Below are 18,760 nucleotides of genomic sequence, written 5' to 3' on the forward strand. Positions count from 1 at the left end.
CCCGTCCTCTTTTTTTTTTTTTTAAGACAAATTGTGAGCCAGATTTACCAAAATTTATCTACTTTTAATTTTATTTACTATTATCATTATATTGTTATTTTTATTTGGTTTTAAGAGACAGTGTTTCTCTGTAACATCCCTGGCTGTCCTGGAACTCACTTTGGTAGACCAGGCTGATCTTTAATTCACAGAGATTGTCCTGCCTCTGCTTTCCCAGTGCTGGGATTAAAGGTACACTACAAATACCCATTTTTTTAAAAATAAGTTGTTATCATTGATTTGTGATGCTGCTTTTATGTCCTATAAAGTAAGCAAATTTATATATCATAAAATTCAATACATTATCGTTGCTTGTGTCAATTTATATACTGTACAAAATATGACTCAAGGAAGAAGTATAATTACACTGTCAAGTTGAAGGAATAGTTACAAGTGTGTAAAATATTTATAAGGAGTATCTTGCAGAGATGCTCAGATGAATTTATATCTATTAAGTATGTGTTCTAGTATGTACTATTGTATATTTAATTTTGAACAAATGTTATGATGATAGTGGATTACAAAGTACCCCTTTTAGCTAACAATCAAGGTCGTCATGAGTGACTTGTAATTGAGGTCAGTGGTAGAGAAAGTTCAAGGCCTTGATTCAATTTCCAGCAGCTAAAACACCATGAAGAAGAAAGGCTTTCTTGAGTGTCTATCTTACTGTGGACTTTTGCGTTATTTCATTTTTACAATTATACATTTGTCTCCTATTGTGTTTTCTTGGGTATCAAGAGAATATGTAATATTTTGTGTCTTTGCCTCTAGCATATGATGAATACATTGATTTGTACTCAATTTTTGTTGGTAAATAATTTAAAATAGAACACATCTAAAAACTTTTTCACTGTATTTTATCTATTTTAAGAAAATTTCTTGTTAATGACATAGTAACGTAAACAGATTTTAATAATGTAATACTTTGTATGCTTTAAAAAACGTCCTTGTATAATTTTGTACTTCGCATGTAGGATAAATGTGAGTTAGGAAGAATAATATTTTGGTATTGGATATGCATACTAGCCAGGGCACTTGCCTTGCATGCACAAGGCCTTGGGTTCAATTCCCTTCAACCTACATTCAAAAATATTTTAAAAATGAGAATACTATTTTAAAACATAAGTAGGCTGTTCTCAGGGAGAAAATAGGCATTCTTTTGATAATTGCCACAATTCCTTATGTAACTAGTAGAATTATCAAGAATGAGTCTTGGTAACAGTGATAGTCACAATTCCATTGACAGAAATTTCACTTAGATATCTTAAATTATTCTTTTTCAGTCATTATTCAATCTTTTGGAATTTAGAAGATTAGTTCTGAATTACAAGCCTCCATCAAACGCTCAAGATTTACCCCGAAACCAAAAGGTAAAATTATAAAAGATTTTTAAAGTCGAGTACTTTTAATTTTTATAGTCTTTTTTTAAAAGAATTTTGGAAGCACTTACTTACTTCATCAAACCTGAAACTGTTCAAATTTTAATGTCATGACATTAATTTCTATTACAGTAACTTCCTTCCTCTTTTCTCCACGTCATAAATGTGAATTTTCTTTGTCCGTGTGTCACCATAGCATACCACTTTTATGTGGCCAGTTAGGGACCCCTCACCCATGTGCTGTCAAGCTATAATCCATCTGTAGGCTGCATGTTACAATGTAAGGTCTTTCCTTAACTGACTCCCTAAAACTATTGTCAGTCTCAGCATTTCTTTTCTGTTGATCATCCAGAAGAATCCTTTGAAACTCAGTTATGTGCTGTGTTTCAGGACAAAGCTATCCCTTCTGTGTTGGAAGTTAGTGGTAGGCCGTTTGAGGTTGATGAGAGTAGATTCCAAGGTCTGATGCTTGAATTTAGTTATGGTCCTAAAGCAAGTCATATTTCTTTCTGAATTTTCTTTTCTGTATTGTAGACAGTGATTGTGATTATTTCCTAGAGATGCTGAGGAGATTAAATAAGATGAACTCGCAAAGTCCTTATAAAAGTTTCTGTTATACAATATTATTGGCTATTTTTAAGGAAAAATTTTGATTTTTATAAATTATAATTTTAATTTTAATAAAAATTGAACTGATTTGCATGCAAATACTTAGTGGAAGAAAAGCATTGTGGGGGCAAGATGATGTGCTTTGGTGCAAGTATCAGGCCATCTATGAGGGGCTGGTGGCCTTAAGGCAACAGGCTGCAGAGCAAAGAAGGTGACGTTTTGTGTTTCAGTGATGTACTGAACTTTGTGTGACCCATTGTTACAGTGATAAATTATTAAGCTGCATTATCTTTTTAGTGTTTAATATTTTAAACCACTTTTTCTGCAAATACATGAAACATTTATAATGCACACCAGAAGAAATAAAACCTGTAGTACAGCCAACTTTTAGACTGCAATCTTTGGGCTGGGTCAGGCTAAAGAACAACTACTTCTTAAAAGGGAATCAAGGCAGTTTAACAACCTCATACTGCTAGAGAAATTACACAAACTTCTTCAAGTATAAGAGTCTTTATACGGGAGTTTGGACTGCAACCTCTCTGTATCACTTTAGTATCATCAGTTCACCCTTCTCATGTCTCAGTAGAAGGCATATATAATTTACATGCCTTTAGTTAGAATTACTTCCAACTGTGTATTTATGTGTGCTGTGCTTACCTTTTGTTTCTTTCATTTTACTATTTCATAGAACTTCAATCTCTTGATTTTCATAGTTTGAATAAAACCAAATTGTGAAGTCCTTAGGATACTCAGCTATGCTCACTGAGTGCATAATGAATGCATGCTGGAGGAATATGTAATGAGCGCGTGCTAGAGGAGTGTGTATTGAGCGCATGCTGGAGGAGTGTGTAATGAGTGCATGCTGGAGGAGTGTGTAAGAGGAGTGTGTAATGAGTGCATGCTAGAGGAGTGTGTAATGAGTGCATGCTAGAGGAGTGTGTAATGAGTGCATGCTAGAGGAGTGTGTAATGAGCTCATGCTGGAGGAGTGTGTAATGAGCTCATGCTGGAGGAGTGTGTAATGAGCTCATGCTGGAGGAGTGTGTAATGAGCTCATGCTGGAGGAGTGTGTAATGAGCTCATGCTGGAGGAGTGTGTAATGAGCTCATGCTAGAGGAGTGTGTAAGAGGAGTGTGTAATGAGTGCATGCTAGAGGAGTGTGTAATGAGTGCATGCTGGAGGAGTGTGTAAGAGGAGTGTGTAATGAGCTCATGCTAGAGGAGTGTGTAATGAGCTCATGCTAGAGGAGTGTGTAATGAGTGCATGCTGGAGGAGTGTGTAAGAGGAGTGTGTAATGAGCTCATGCTAGAGGAGTGTGTAATGAGCTCATGCTAGAGGAGTGTGTAATGAGTGCATGCTGGAGGAGTGTGTAATGAATGCATGCTAGAGGAGTGTGTAAGAGGAGTGTGTAATGAATGCATGCTAGAGGAGTGTGTAATGAGTGCATGCTAGAGAAGTGTGTAAGAGGAGTGTGTAATGAATGCATGCTAGAGGAGTGTGTAATGAGTGCATGCTAGAGAAGTGTGTAAGAGGAGTGCGTAATGAATGCATACTAGAGGAGTGTGTAAGAGGAGTGTGTAATGAATGCATGCTAGAGGAGTGTGTAATGAGTGCATGCTGGAGAAGTGTGTAAGAGGAGTGTGTAATGAATGCATGCTAGAGGAGTGTGTAAGAGGAGTGTGTAATGAGTGCATGCTGGAGGAGTGTGTAATGAATGCATGCTAGAGGAGTGTGTAAGAGGAGTGTGTAATGAATGCATGCTAGAGGAGTGTGTAATGAGTGCATGCTAGAGAAGTGTGTAAGAGGAGTGTGTAATGAATGCATGCTAGAGGAGTGTGTAATGAGTGCATGCTAGAGAAGTGTGTAAGAGGAGTGCGTAATGAATGCATACTAGAGGAGTGTGTAAGAGGAGTGTGTAATGAATGCATGCTAGAGGAGTGTGTAATGAGTGCATGCTGGAGAAGTGTGTAAGAGGAGTGTGTAATGAATGCATGCTAGAGGAGTGTGTAAGAGGAGTGTGTAATGAGTGCATGCTGGAGGAGTGTGTAATGAATGCATGCTAGAGGAGTGTGTAAGAGGAGTGTGTAATGAGCTCATGCTAGAGGAGTGTGTAATGAGCGCATGCTAGAGGAGTGTGTAAGAGGAGTGTGTAATGAGTGCATGCTAGAGGAAAGTGTAGTGAGCACATGCTAGAGAAGTTTATTTCTTGCGCTGAAAGGAGAGTTACCATTTCTATTCTTTGAAAGACCCTTATGCAGAAAAATATTGTGATAATTTGCCGAAAGTTTGATAAATAAAGGTCTTTAATATGCCATGTAATAGCAGGAAACAATGTGCTCAATGCCTTTAAAGCCAGTGTTGCAATTATGGGTAATAGTCAATCACTGCTTCATGCTAAATTCACTTGAGATAATGAAAGATATTTTCTGTCTTAAAGGTGTAAATATAACATTTGCCATTTCTCTTAATAGTGAATTTACATTAAACTCATGACATGTTTACTGTTACTATGAACTTGAAATCCAAAGTATTAGGATACAGACTACACCTGAGATTGGTTTAATCATATTACAGAGATGCCATTTGCATGCACTGCTAAGAATATCTTTTTAGATAAATAAGGCTTCCCACAAATACTTTGTGCGTTATAATAAGAGGCAGGGCTCTCTTAAAAATCTAGATTTTATTTTAGATAGAGTTGGTTTGTCTAGAAATATATGCTCACTTATTTGAACTATAAGTTTAGTATGCAGGCTAATTGTTATTTGAGAGATAATGACTGCTTTCATCTCCCACTACAGATATTCTTTGAGTTTAGAATATTACAAGCCCCACCAGGTTTTTATGAAACAAATGAAAGTATGTGTCTCCACAAAAATTCCTACACCATTGTATCCAGCAACAGAAGCAGAGACTATTAGATAAATATGTTGCATTTAATCTACGATATAATGCTACACAGCAAGTTGTATCAAATTACAAGTGTGCACAAACATGTAGATGGAGCACTTAAAAAGTATACTGATTGCACAAAACCAGTCTAAAGCAAATACCTAGAGGATGACTCCATTCATATAAATGTCCAGAAAATGCAACATGACTGCTGTTAGCTGAGATGACTAGGGAGTGGCCGCATTTTGGGGTGTGGTGAATAAATATGTTTGCTATCTTGATGGTAATAATGCATACAAGAAGCTTGGGAAATTGTGTATTTTTTAATTATGTATATATTGTGCATTAATTATGCCACGCCAACCCTGTTTCAAAAAGTAGTGTTTGAATAATTTTTATGTGTGCTCTTATTTTTATAATTTAGTCAAGTGAAATAGTTGCTCTGTTTTATTATATAATACTATACCTTTTGATAGTCAGATTCTAGCTTCAGGTATTGACAGGGACAGATATTTCATAATATTTTGCTTTCCAAATAATCTTGGCAGAATTTTCCTTAGTTGAAAAAAAATATTGTGCCAGGCAGTCGTGGTGCACATCTTTAATCTGAGCACTTGGGAGGCAGAGGCAGAGGGAGGTGGATCTCTGTGAGTTAAAAAAAAATTATTCCTATATTTAATAAGAACTATCCTCGTTTGTCATGGACTGAGAGATAATGACGAAGTGGATATCAAGAAACAGGGTATTTGGTGAAATTGTTGTATAGATTAAAATTAATAATGTTTATGCTGTTAAAACTTACCTATATAGGGCAGTTGTAGAAAAAGTTAAAGATGGGATAGATTAATTTTTATGTATTTATTTTGTCTTTAATCTTATTACTGTTTATGAAATAGATATTTAAATAAGTGTTTTTTGCAGTTCTTTATAGCTTACAAGTTTCATTTTAGAATTAGTTTATGTGAGAATGCTTCAATAGTGTGTGTGTTAAATGATAAGGCTTTGTTTTCTTTCCTGTTTCTTAGAGTTCCCTTTTTAGTGCATTGAGAGAACAAGGACTTTTATGTAGATTGTTATTCTGAACATCAGTTATATAACATTATCTGTATTGATAGTTCTATAGTAATGTCGATCATGAAAAAAAAACCTTCCCTTATTTAAATAGTATCTTTAAGGTTTATGTTAAAATTATTGTTATAAAGACTATTATGGAAACTGATTTTTCTGATTTGCTGCCCTAAAGCATTTCACTAAGTGACATACATTTCATGACTTTTAATGTTTTTTGATTAAAATAAATGAATAAAATTATTTTTCCCCAGAAGGTTTAGTGTAATCAACCACTAAGAATTGAATACTTGCTTTTTGTACCAATAAAAGAGACGGGATATGGAAATGTTTGAGAAATGTGTAATCCTAGAGAGAATAAAATTAAGATTTCATGTTAGGGCTTTGTCTGATTAGTGATTATGATAACATATATATTAAAAATTTAAATTGACAAATTACAGTAATTACAATGAATTCATACTAAATCTTATAATTTACAAAATGATTAAATGAAATAATTTTATTAATAAGATATAAGGTAGTATGTATAAGTAGGTGTTAGTGTTTATTAGGTCATTAAGTAAGGATTAGACACAGGCTAACATTAGTTAAATAATTAGAGTCCTTGTATGAGAAGTGACAGTTGTGGTCTGTCGTCAAAGGCACTCAATCCAGTAGATAAGAATCTGGAGACCCTGTTGACTTGGAGGGGTCTAAAGCACTCAGAGATGAGAAGGTCCTTGGTTTAGATGGGCGTTTGGAGTACAGCACTCAGATGGTGCATGAGATGCACTGAGCTCCCACTGAACTGTGTTGGCTCTTCTGCTTCCTCTTGTCAGCAGCAGCTGCACCCTGATGAATGGGAAGATTATAATGAGGAGACTTAAATGAGGTGGCTATTCTTGGCTGGGTAGTGACATAATTTGCTATGATTATGTGTTATTTATGCAGAAACGGTGAGGCTAGCCTAAGGTCCTCGGTTGTGACTCTTAACTCCTTTGGGTTTTGTAGCTAGCGCTCTTTCAATGCGTCGGAGTGCCAGATTTGTCCTAATAGATGTCACTTACTTCCTAGTTCCTGTGAAGTATCTGTTGACCAGTAAAAAGTTTCCTGATTTCACTGGGAATGCTGTTTTTATTTTTATTTTTCTTTTCTGTCTGTAGGAACATCTGAATTTGCCTTTTATGCGGGAACTGAGGTATCTCTTTGCACTTCTGGTTGGTACCAAGAGGAAATATGTTGACCCATCTAGAGCAGTTGAGATTCTGAAGGATGCCTTCAAATCCAATGACTCACAGCAGGTAGCCTCCTGTCCCTTTTAACTGATTATTTCCATATAATCTTCTGGATCTTTGTGACACTTTTCCAAGTGTGTCTGCTGATTTACGATGACATTACTCAACTTTATTAATAATAACTTGAAGACATTGAAATCATTATTTTATGTTTTGGAAAACATTTAAACAGAGCAAAAAGTGACTATGTTGAAGGTATAAAGGTAAATGAATGTAAGTTATAGAATGATGGGCATTGCCAAGGGAAAACAATGAACAAAATTAAGAATATTCATACGTTTAAAAGATTTTATGTGTATGGGAGTTTGTCTTGCATATATGTGTCTGTACTGTGTGAGTACCCGGCGTTCCTGCAAGCTACAGGAGGACATTAGATCCCCTGGAACTGGAGGCACAGATGGTTGTGAGCCACCATGTGGTTCCTGGGAGTTGAATCTGGATCCTCTGGAAGAGTAGATAGTTCTCTTAACTACTGAGTCATCTCTCCATGTCCTATAATTAACAATTTTAATGAACTTGTGATAACCCAATGCAATATAGTATATGTGATTGTCATGTCCCGCCTTTGCAAATAGGTGTCAGTTTTCCTGTATTACCTATAAGGGGTTTGAAAAAACATTGCTTCTGCCATTTTTCTTGCTTTTATTATTTTTCATAGTTCCTTTTAGTTAACATTTGCCAAAAAGAGTATTTCAGATGATTTCTTACACAGGAACAAGCGATGTCTATAACCCAGCATTGCTACTTGAGAGGTCAGACAGATTCAGAGCACACACAGGAGGACATGTAGTTGTAAAATGTAATAAATGTTGGAGATTCTGCAGCCTCAAAGGGGTGTCGATGACACAGGGAACATCAGAGTCACTGCCTGTTGGACAGGGACCTCTGTTTTACATGGATTCATAAAATAAAAATTTAGAGCAGGATTCAGAAGAAAAAAATGTGTTTCTGTTTTCCGGATTTTTCTTAATGTTTAAGTTGTTTAGAAAATATACGCAAACACAAAATACTTACAGCAGCATTTGCTGTTGTGGCGTTTTCCTTTTTTAAATGTTTTCCCAAAGCAGCCCAGAGCTTTCCATATGTTCCATCTATTCTGCTTCCTCACTTACTCTTTCTCGTTGCAGCAATACTAACACAAGCTAAAGAAATAAAATAATATTCCCCACATGATCAGCTCTAGAAGCCTGCTTCTGGTTCCAAATATATTGTATTCATTTATTAACTTATTGCTATAGCCTTCTAGTGCATACGTGGCTGTCCTCTCTAGTTGCTCTTTGTATAAAATTATTTTTGCACAAGCTCTCTTCTATTCTTTCATGTTTTCTTCTCTGCTTTCCACATTTATTTTTCCCCCTTCTTTCTACAGAAGCCTGTTGATCTTTTGGTATCTTTCCTATTAAAGCTGGGGTATGTGTGGAACTCTTCCCGAAGAGTGAAAGTCCTGATGGACAGTGCTTGCTACCATGCTGTTCTGTGCTTCTGAATGCTGTAGTGTGAATAACTTTCCTTTGCGTGTACTGACTAGTTTTATCTTTGTTGCTTCTTTTTCTCTAAATGTCTTTAAAGGTAGATGCACATTAGTTACTTTGGTACAGGTGTGATTTTCTGACATTTACATTAGTGAGTTAATTTAATGTGTATCCAAGTCACATGAATATTGTGATTAGGTTTTTTTGTTTTTGTTTTTGTTAGTTTGTTTTGAGACAGGATTTTTCTTTGTAGCTTTAGAGCCTGCCCTGAAACTTGTTCTGTAGACCAGATTGGCCTCGAACTCACAGGGAAGCTACCTGCACCTGCCTCCCAAGTGCTGTAATTTAAGGTATACGCCTCCACATCCTGGCTTGGTATTTTGTACTTGTGTTTCTTTCATATTCTCCCAGAATATGTCGTGTTTTGAACTGTGAAACAATTTTATGGGCGATTCTTTGTTGAATGGCAGTCCTGTCGGTTTTAGTCATACTTTTCTTATAGTTTAAATGTGGATTGTTAAGGACCTCCTGTTGTAATAGGAGCGGCGGGACTGCGTCCCCAGCACCCTGGCTGCCTGGCTAGCTTATGCCCCGAAATAACAACACACAAACTGTATTCTTTTAAACACTGCTTGGCCCATTTCTATCTGGCCTCTTCTAGGCTAATTCTCACATATTAATTTAGCCCATTTCTAATCATCTGTATAGCACAGCTAGGTGCGCTTACCAGGAAGATTCTAGCCTATGTCCATCCTGGGTCGGAGCTTCATCGCGTGTGTCTCAGAGAGCAAAGCTATTGCATCTGGATAGGGTAGCATGGCGTCTCTGAGCTCACTTCCTCTTCCTCCCAGCATTCTGTTCTGTTTACTCCTCCCACCTATGTTTTAACCTATCAGGGCCAAGCAGTTTCTTTATTGCTTAACCAATGAAATCAACAGATTGATATATGACACTCCCATATCAACCTCCCTTGTTTATCCTACTGAACTTTGCTAAAACTTTGTTGTGTAATTGTAAATTTTAGATTGATTACATAATACATAAAAGACATGGAATAGTTCTCTCGAAGACTTGTCATAAGTAGGAAACATTGATGGTTCCTTTTAGTTACAGTCTTCACGAAGAATAAAATTGTTTAAAATGTTTACAAATTAATCATATGGCTCAGGAACAATAGAAAATTATTAATATATGTGGAGGCCAAGGGTTTAGAATGAAGATGCGGGTAGAGCCACGTGCTCTCTGATAGGAGTATCTTCCTACATCCACCATTTTCTGGTTTTGTTTGACCCTATAGCCCTAGAAGGCTAGTTTTGATTCTGCCTGTCTTCATTTGTGTTAACTGCCTTCTTTTGTTCTGTGTTCTACTGGCCATTAGTGGAGTTAGGGCACTCTTTTATCTAATTCAAATTCACCATAAGATTATTAGCAATTTCCACAAAGACCCATATTCATTTAAAATTGCTTTTGTAGGTTTTGCGTAAATTTTCATTCATTTATTTATTTATTTTTAATTGAAAAAAAATTTCCAGCTGGACTGTGACTGAAAAAGCATGGGATAAAACCGGACTCTCTGAATATGCCGGACAATGAGGGCTGCTGAGAAGCCAAGGACAATGGCACTGGGTTTTGATCCTACTTTATGTTCTGGCTTTGTGGGAGCCTAGCCAGTTTGTATGTTCTCCTTCCTAGACAAGGATGGAGGGGGGAGGACTTTGGACTTTCCACAGGGCAGGGAACCCTGACTGTGTAAATTTTTTTGCTGCTATTTTGCTCAAGGTGATACAAATATATACAATAGAGACTTTTGTGCTGAGACCAGTCCTGTTTAGCTTTTTGGTACTAGAGCTGCTTGTTCTTCCTACACCTTAACATCAACATTTTATAGGTGAATTCATTGAGCTAAGCACTACTTGGGAAAAAATGCAATTACTTTATTCTTGAGGCTCCTTTAGTTTTGGTAAATTACCTATGTGGCTTCATCTATCGAGTCTTGATGCCATGAACTGGTCTTTCTTTTTTAAACCTATTCTTCTATCTTCCAAACATTATATAAGTGGTGGTAGTAATTACGTGGGCCACTACTTACCCTACTACTTTTTGTTAGGGGTCAATACCAAACAAAGGTATGACAAAAGGTATTATTTAGCTATTTCTGAATGTAAAATTCATTTGGGGTTTAAGGATTGTAGACTAAATAATTGGGCTTACTACCTGTAAAAGTTAATAAATATCTTGATAAAAGTGGGTATGGATTAAAAATTGTATGAGTTAAACATTTGTCAAAAACAATAGTCTTTTTTTTTTTTAGGAGAAAGAGGTGATGATAGTTTTGTATAAAACAGAGAGTCTTTTGGTAAAAGGAAGTCTTTCATTTCATGGACTCATTACAAGTATACAGGGAGGAAATAACTAATATTTTTCAAAAATTCATTTGTTATATTTTATGTGTGTGTGTGTTTCCTAAAATGAAACCTTGTGATTTTAATACTTTTTAAAACATTGGGGTTTTTTTGTCCTGGTTAAATTATGAAAATTTATTGCATTTTATGGGACACATCTCATGATTCTTTTGTGAATAGTGTCTGGCTATGTTTTATTTTGCAGCATCTAGTATGTTTATTGGTAGGTTCAAATATCAACCAACTGACCCTTTTTCTCTCCACAGCAAGATGTGAGTGAGTTTACACACAAGTTGTTAGATTGGTTAGAAGACGCCTTTCAAATGAAAGCTGAAGAGGAAACGTAAGTCACTGATATTAAGATATTTAAAGTCAATAAATGAGAATCATTTTTGTTCTCTGGGTGCAGTTCAAACATGCAAGTGAGAGAAACTTTTGGGAGTCCTAGTGTTACCTGTATTATTAAAAGGCTGTTTGGAAGATAAGGTAGCACATTTCCGGTAGCTGCCAGTTTCTCCCATCAGATCTGGTGTGAGATTCCTAAGGTTACCAATCTTACAGCCCTGTGTTCTTCCTGGGTTCAACTTTTCATGAGGAAGAAGGGGGTTAGCTGGGCATGAATTTGAAAGACCTTACCTCATCGTAAAGTCCTTTCCTGAGGACAGGACGAACACTCCCCTCCACATTCATGCTGCCCATTCTGTAAACTGGGTGTAAGCACAGATGCCTGACCGTTTCACAGTTATTTGTAGGGACAGTGGCAGTTCAGCGCTGTGTGTTGTTTCTCAGGTGCCATTCACCTACTGTTTAAAAAGAGGCTCTCTCATTGGAGTGGAGTTTGCTCAGTCTCCTGAGGCCACTCTTTTTATATCAACTATTTGTCCCCTTGTGGGTGCTTTGCCTGCATGTTTATCTGTGTGCCACATTATGTGTCTGCTGCCTGAGGAGGCAAACGAAGGGATCACCTGGAGCCTATGCTGGGGTGGTCCTCAGCCACCGCGTGTGTGCTAGAAAGGAAAGCCAGGTTCTCTGCGAGAGCAGCAAGCAATGTTGACTGCCAAGCCACTTCTCCAACTGCACCTTTATGTATTTTGTTGAAGCCCAGCCATTTAGATTGCTGCCAAAGGCTATTGTGAAATCTGCAGCGTGCACTAAACAATATGTAGAACACAGGCAAGAAATCCTAGGATCAAAATTATTACCTCCTTCCTTCTTCCAATTTTCCCAAGTATCTTTCATCTTTTTCTTTTTTTTAATTTTAAAATACTTTCAGCCTTATTGTTATGTAAAGGCCACTATAACATGGTTTGCCATTAATTTAAATAGGCTGCTATATCATTATCTATCAGAGATGTACTTAAACATTCAACCCTCCAATTTGCTGTCAAAATCCAAGGGAATTTTTTTCTAAATGACATTTAATTGATCTTTTAAGGAAAAATTCACAGGAGTTATACCCAGAAATCAGATTATTTGGCCTTGTGTACACAAGTCAATTAATTAAAAAAATATGTCCCATCTTTTTAGTTTTTGTGGGCTCCATAGTAATCTGTACCTGTACAGAGCTTGCTGGGGTCCTCATCTTTGGGCTGTGTTCTTTCACTTAATTCTCTTAGCACCTCAGATATTGAGCTGAGCATGCCTGGATTTTAGATTTCAGAGGAATATTAAGACACATACAACGTACACGCATACACACACACACACACACACACAGAGCTAGCACCAGCATGTTACCTTGTCATTTTTACCCTGCAGTATTAATCTCTTAATTTTGTGCGATTCTGACTTGTGTTGTTGGCAGAATAATGGCAGAAATTTAGGATAAAACCTAAGCTGAGAAAGCCCTATTGGCTTTAGTTCTTCAGAATGACTAGTGAGTTACTTGTAGACCACTGTCTGTGAACGTAAACCAAGCTGACAGAATCTTACTAAGGCCTTACTTTACAGTACAGTGCCAAAGTTTAATGAGAGAAGTGTCCTTTGGCCATAAGTTGTGATTAGCTGAGTAGTGCACTAAGAAATAGAGAAGTTGGAGTGTGGAGCACTAAATGGGACAGCTATACTGCCTCCTTCAAGGTTCAGGGGGCATCATGAAAGAAGGAGGAAACCAAATGGGAATTCCAGAGATAGGGAGCTCTCCAGTAAAAAGGCATTTTTTTTTTAACCTGGCTGTGCCTTTGCTCTTAGGAGCTCAGTGTTCTGGTTGTCTGCGCACAAGTGGACTCAGCCACACTGCATTGTGGATCTGGTGTGGAAATCGACTCCCCACCCCATACTGAGGAATGTTTACCTCCTAACACTTGTTACGAAGAGGGCAAGTCACTCATTCTCTAATAAACAACTCTTATTCTCTTACAAGGCACCGTAATTATCCCCAGTGGGTCACACAAAACGATGCCATGAAAGTAGGGTGGGGCTTACTAGGAAGAAGCACTTCAGTGGGAGAGGAAAAGAAATGAGAGGAATGAGAACGAAATGCAACATTCATTACATAAACATTAAATTACCAAAAATTAATAAAAGAATATTCAATATTATTATGTATAATAATAATAAAACATGCAACTGATTAAAGCAAAAAAAACCCAAAATAAAAATAAAATGAATTTAGCACCAATTGTGTACTATTTGAGGGAACAAATTATCTCCATCATAGAAAGGCATTTGATAGCTGATTTCTTTTTAGCTTGTTGTAAGTTTATGCCATTGGCTACCGGTTAAATCAGAGGGTGCATTTTCCTTTTGAGATCATTTATTGCCCATCAGCCCTCCTTTCTGATGGAGAACGTTCTAGCAATTGTAGTAATAAGAGTGGTGGGGTTACGTCCCCGGCACCCCAGCCGCCTGGCTAGCTTATGCCCAAAATAATTACATGGAAACTGTATTCTTTTAAACACTGCTTGTCCCATTTCTATCTAGCCTCTTCTAGGCTAATTCTCACATATTAATTTAGCCCATTTCTAATCATCTATGTAGCACCGCTAGGTGCGCTTACCAGGAAGATTCTAGCCTATGTCCATCCTGGGTCGGAGCTTCATCGCGTGTGTCTCAGAGAGCAGAGCTATTGCATCTCTGCCCTGGAGAGAGGAGCATGGCGTCTCTGCTCTAGAGAGCAGAGCTGTCGAGTCTGAGCTCACTTCCTCTTCATCCCAGCATTCTGTTCTGTTTACTCCTCCCACCTATGTTTTAACCTATGAGGCCAAGCAGTTTATTACTTAACCAATGACCTTACTCCATCAAGCAATGTGTTTTCCAGTATAGTAGCTGCAAAGGCCTCTAACCAAACCCTGTCCTTCAAGGCTGCTTTCTGTCTTCATCTTAGCTTCATTTAGTTAGTTGCCCACAACTTCCTATTCAAACTTCAGCACTGAATCTGCTCTTGATGCTTTTGAGACCCAAAGCCTGCATCCAGTGAAGATACCTTTGCAGTACTATTCTGAGATTACTTTTGGTGTGGGTCCCCAGTCCTGAATATATTTCTTAATGCTATAACCTTTTTCTAAATGACTTATTTATGTGGATGGATGTTTTGGCTGAATGGATGTGTACCATGTATGCACCTAGTGCCTGTGGATGCCAAAAGATATTGTTGAAACTCTGAGACTGGAACTACAGATCATTGTTAGCTGCCATAGAGATGCTGAGAAACAAACCTGGGTCTTGTGCAGGAGAAAAAAGCCATCCTAACCACTGAGTCATCTCTGCAGCCTCTTCATGCTATGTCTTTTGGGGTGTCATATATCTTTGAGTTCAGTCACATGCATGCATACATTGTATGTGTGTGTATGTGTCTGTCACATCTCTTCTTTTAGAAAGTGATGATGGTTAGTTTTAAATGTCTACCATTTAAAACTTAGTTCTAAGTTCTAAGACTTAGTTCTTAGAGCACTTCAAATGAGGAGTTATCTAAATCACATTGGTCTCTGAGCCTATCTGTGGGCGGTCGTCCTGTTAACTGAGATATGAAGACCTACCCTGAATGTGGGCAGCACCATCCCATGGATTGAGCCCTAAATTGTGTAGCAGTGATGAAAGCTAGCTGACATGAGCAGGCAGCATGAGTGCGTTAGTTTTCCTATGGTCCTGACTGTGGTTGTAGTGTGACCAGCAATCTCAAGCTCCTGCCTTGGTGAATGTTCTCAGATGACGGAATGTTACTTGGAATTATAAGCCAAATAAGCCAAAGCTTCTTTTTGGCTGGGGTGTTTTACAGCAGCAGCAGCAGAAATAAAATCAACAGAGGGCTTGAGTTAGATTGTAGCGTTTTGCTAGCATCTGCTTTATACAGAGCCAGGACTGCTTGAAGGACCGAGTGCATGTTTCCTGGTCAGTTACTCTGTGCCCCTTACATTTGCTGTTGTTCTGATTCCTCCAGTGACATCTTGATTGTTTCCTCACAATGAAGATTAGTGATACCTGAGTTAGGATATCCGAATTGTCCGTCCCCTCTACTTTCTTCCCACTCACTGGGTTTAACAGGTGTGCTCCGTCTACACTCTGGTCCAGGAAGACCCAAGAGTGGGCGCCTCTGTGGCTCTGTTCCCTGAGAGTTTGTTTCTTTTTGAGAAAAGTGCATGTTTCTTGCCCTTTCTTTGTTAGCCTTCTAATGCCCAGAGGCAGCTGAACATAAAGTCATCAGAATTAAGCAGTCTTTTTACCTCCCTGCATTAACCATTGTTCTAGAAGGTTCTCTCAGTGCTTAGAAGTGTTACTCTTGAATTCCTACTTTCTCCTCTCAGGTAAACATCATAAAGGATATCCTACACTACACTGCTCAATCACCTTTTATCCATAATCTTCCACCTTCCACTCTCCATTTATAACTGTTTGTTTTTTTTCTAAAATTTTTAGAAGAAAGTCCTTTTGATTCCTTTTTTATCTAAATCTTAAATTTTCCTGGAACTATCCTCATTTGCTTCTCAGTAATTCTTAGTTCTCTCTGGTTGTGAGTTCAGCTGATTTGAGTCACTTTGCTGTGCCCATTTTGAGGCAAAACTTCTGCTGTGCCTTCAAAGTTGGAGTAGACGTATATAGAGGAAGGTTACTCTTAATGTTTTCTGCAGTGAAGTTTCTTTTGTCTTTGACATTGGTAATAGACTCAGCTTCTTCTATTTTCATGCAAGAGAGAGTTGTGTCTCTTATAATAGGACTTTTCATTGCTTCTTAACTTTTTTTCAGTTCTGCTTTCCCCTGTTTCTATTGATGTAACCACAGCACATTTCTAGGGTTCATGATCTGTGATTCAGAGTGAAGGGTGTCTGGGAAGATGCAAAGAAGTCCAGAGTAGACAGTTCTGAAATGTCCATGCCTGATACCTTCAGGAAAGATGTGGTATCCTTCAGTGCAGAGTGCGCCAGAATTCTCACAGGTGCTTTGAAAATAAGTGATTAGAGTTCAGAATTAGCAGAGCCAGTTGCAACTAGTTGCTTCTGCAAAGTTATCAAACCAAAAGGCATCAGATAGGTCAATATTCTTCCCAAGAGTTAATTTGTGTGATCGGGAAGGATCAAGGCCTAGATAACATAGGTTTCCTCTATGGAAATGCTGATTCCTATTAGTAATTACACCCAAAGAATCACAATTGTCACTTTTTGGATGTTTTCCCCATATCAAGTGAGTCTCCAGAACCCTTTGTTGTCACAGTTTAGAAAATTCTTTATTAGGAATATTCCCAAAGATTAAGTTTTTGTATTGTATAGACACCTCAATTTTTATAGTCAGATATAATTTAACTGCTGGGGCTATATAATTGTATTGATGACAGCAACCCTCAAACTAGTGACTTACACTATATCCTCACATGTCCCCAGTGTGTATAAGTAACGGACCCTGTTCTCTGTTTACCCAGGGCTGCAGGTGAGCAGGAAATTCCCTTAGGTATAAACTTGCAATAACCACACGTGATAGCAAGTTCTATAACTTGCCTTATTGTAGAGTGAGTGGGAACACTTCACAGCCCGAGGTGGCTACTATCAAACCAGGTAATGTGAAATCAGGACCTCTGTGCAGTGCTGATATATGTACATGAAATAGTATATCAGCTGCACAGCATAGTTTGGTTGTTCTTCAAAAGATTAAAAATGCATCTTGATTTGTAGGCATGTGTTTCAATGCTTTAAAAACAGTCTGAAGCAGTATTCATATACCCTGTTGATAAAAAACTGTATACCCAGTGGCAAAATGTTCATTGATAATGAATGAATGAAACAATAGCATATTATTCAGCTTCTAATAAATGGGAGTTCTGATACTTCATAAAACATAGATGAAACATGAAGACACATTAATTGAAATTAAATTAATCATGGAAAAGTCATAGGTCATTTATGTATGAGACATCAAGTTGTCAAATGCAAAGAAACTGAAGGACATGCAAGATGGGATTACTGTAAGGCCTGGTGAGCTTTACATGCTCTAAGGATCTGTGATGACCTTTGTAAAACTGAGCAAGAGAGTGATGTTTGTCTACCACTTTAAAAATCAGTCTGAATAAGTCAGATTTATAAATTTAAACACAAAAATCAAAAAAAATCCTTTATACAGTTGTGAGCACAGCAAAGTTTCATACAGACCAGGTTAAATAGTGTCTTTTGGAGGTGTATAATATAAGTTCTAAAGAAGACAAAGTAGGGGCTGGAGAGATGGCTCAGCGATTAAGAGCACTAATGCTCTTCCAGAGGATCAGGGTTCGATTCCCAGCTCCCACATGGCAGCTATCAACTGTCTGTGACTCTAGTTCCACGGGATCCAATACCCTCACAGAGACACATATGAAGACAAAATCACCAATGCGTATAAAATAAATAAATCTTTTACAAAGTAAAACCTGCCGATTTTCCTTGCTTCCTTCAAACAAAAAGGCAAAATCTCATAGGCTCCACTTCAGACCCAGGGTCTTCGGTCTCCTCACTGTGGCACTTGCAGGTATCTTTCCTGTCTACTTTAGTGGGTGAATGTGGGAAATGAGTTGTTTTTTTCTCAGAAATCTTTTAGGATGAAGCATTCCTTTCTCTTCCCAATAAGGCCAGTATTATACAGGCTTAAAAGTATGAGATGGCATGTACAGTGGTCCTAGGAAGAGCAAGCACCTCCTGAGCGTAGCTGACTTCTCTTCTGAGCTGGTCCCAAGCAGTAACTCATTCAGCCCTCATCTCCATCCTGCCAGCTCAATTACTGTAATTATCCTTAGCTGACAGGTAAAGAAATTGAAGAATAAATTTAAGTACTTTGCCCAAGGTGACACAATAAATAACAGAGCTGTGTGCGTGATAACCATGTGAATATTACCATCTCGTCATATATTGTTCTTTTTAATGGTTCTTTTTATGTTTTCTCAATTATTTATAGATCTGAAAGTTATAAGCATATTTCTATCTTTTAAACATGCTTTAGGGATGAAGAGAAGCCAAAGAACCCTATGGTAGAGTTGTTCTACGGAAGATTCCTAGCCGTGGGAGTGCTTGAAGGTATGGTTGCTTGTTTATTTTATTACCTCAAGATGCTGCTGTTCCTTGGCTCTTTTGAGTGTGTTTGTTGGTACTCTTTATTTGTAACTGGATCTACTCTTCTGCCCCCTTCCTACTAATCTTTTGCACAGACCTAACTACAGTGTATGTTCAC

The 18,760-nt window shown here is 37.7% G+C and overlaps 1 protein-coding gene across 4 annotated transcripts in view; it reads left to right on the top strand.

Moving 5' to 3' along the window:
* Usp25 (ubiquitin specific peptidase 25) overlaps nucleotides 1-18,760 on the top strand; it is a 106,059-nt gene that overhangs the window by 43,060 nt on the left and 44,239 nt on the right. For all 4 annotated transcript variants that reach the window (XM_075957085.1, XM_075957166.1, XM_075957247.1 and 1 more), the window contains 4 exons: nucleotides 1,323-1,409; nucleotides 7,132-7,269; nucleotides 11,404-11,480; nucleotides 18,533-18,606. In XM_075957085.1, the coding sequence (XP_075813200.1) occupies nucleotides 1,323-1,409; nucleotides 7,132-7,269; nucleotides 11,404-11,480; nucleotides 18,533-18,606 (376 nt within the window). The remainder of the gene's footprint in view (nucleotides 1-1,322; nucleotides 1,410-7,131; nucleotides 7,270-11,403; nucleotides 11,481-18,532; nucleotides 18,607-18,760) is intronic.

Source organism: Microtus pennsylvanicus, chromosome 1 (assembly GCF_037038515.1).
Source record: "Microtus pennsylvanicus isolate mMicPen1 chromosome 1, mMicPen1.hap1, whole genome shotgun sequence".
Lineage (NCBI taxonomy): Eukaryota > Metazoa > Chordata > Mammalia > Rodentia > Cricetidae > Microtus > Microtus pennsylvanicus.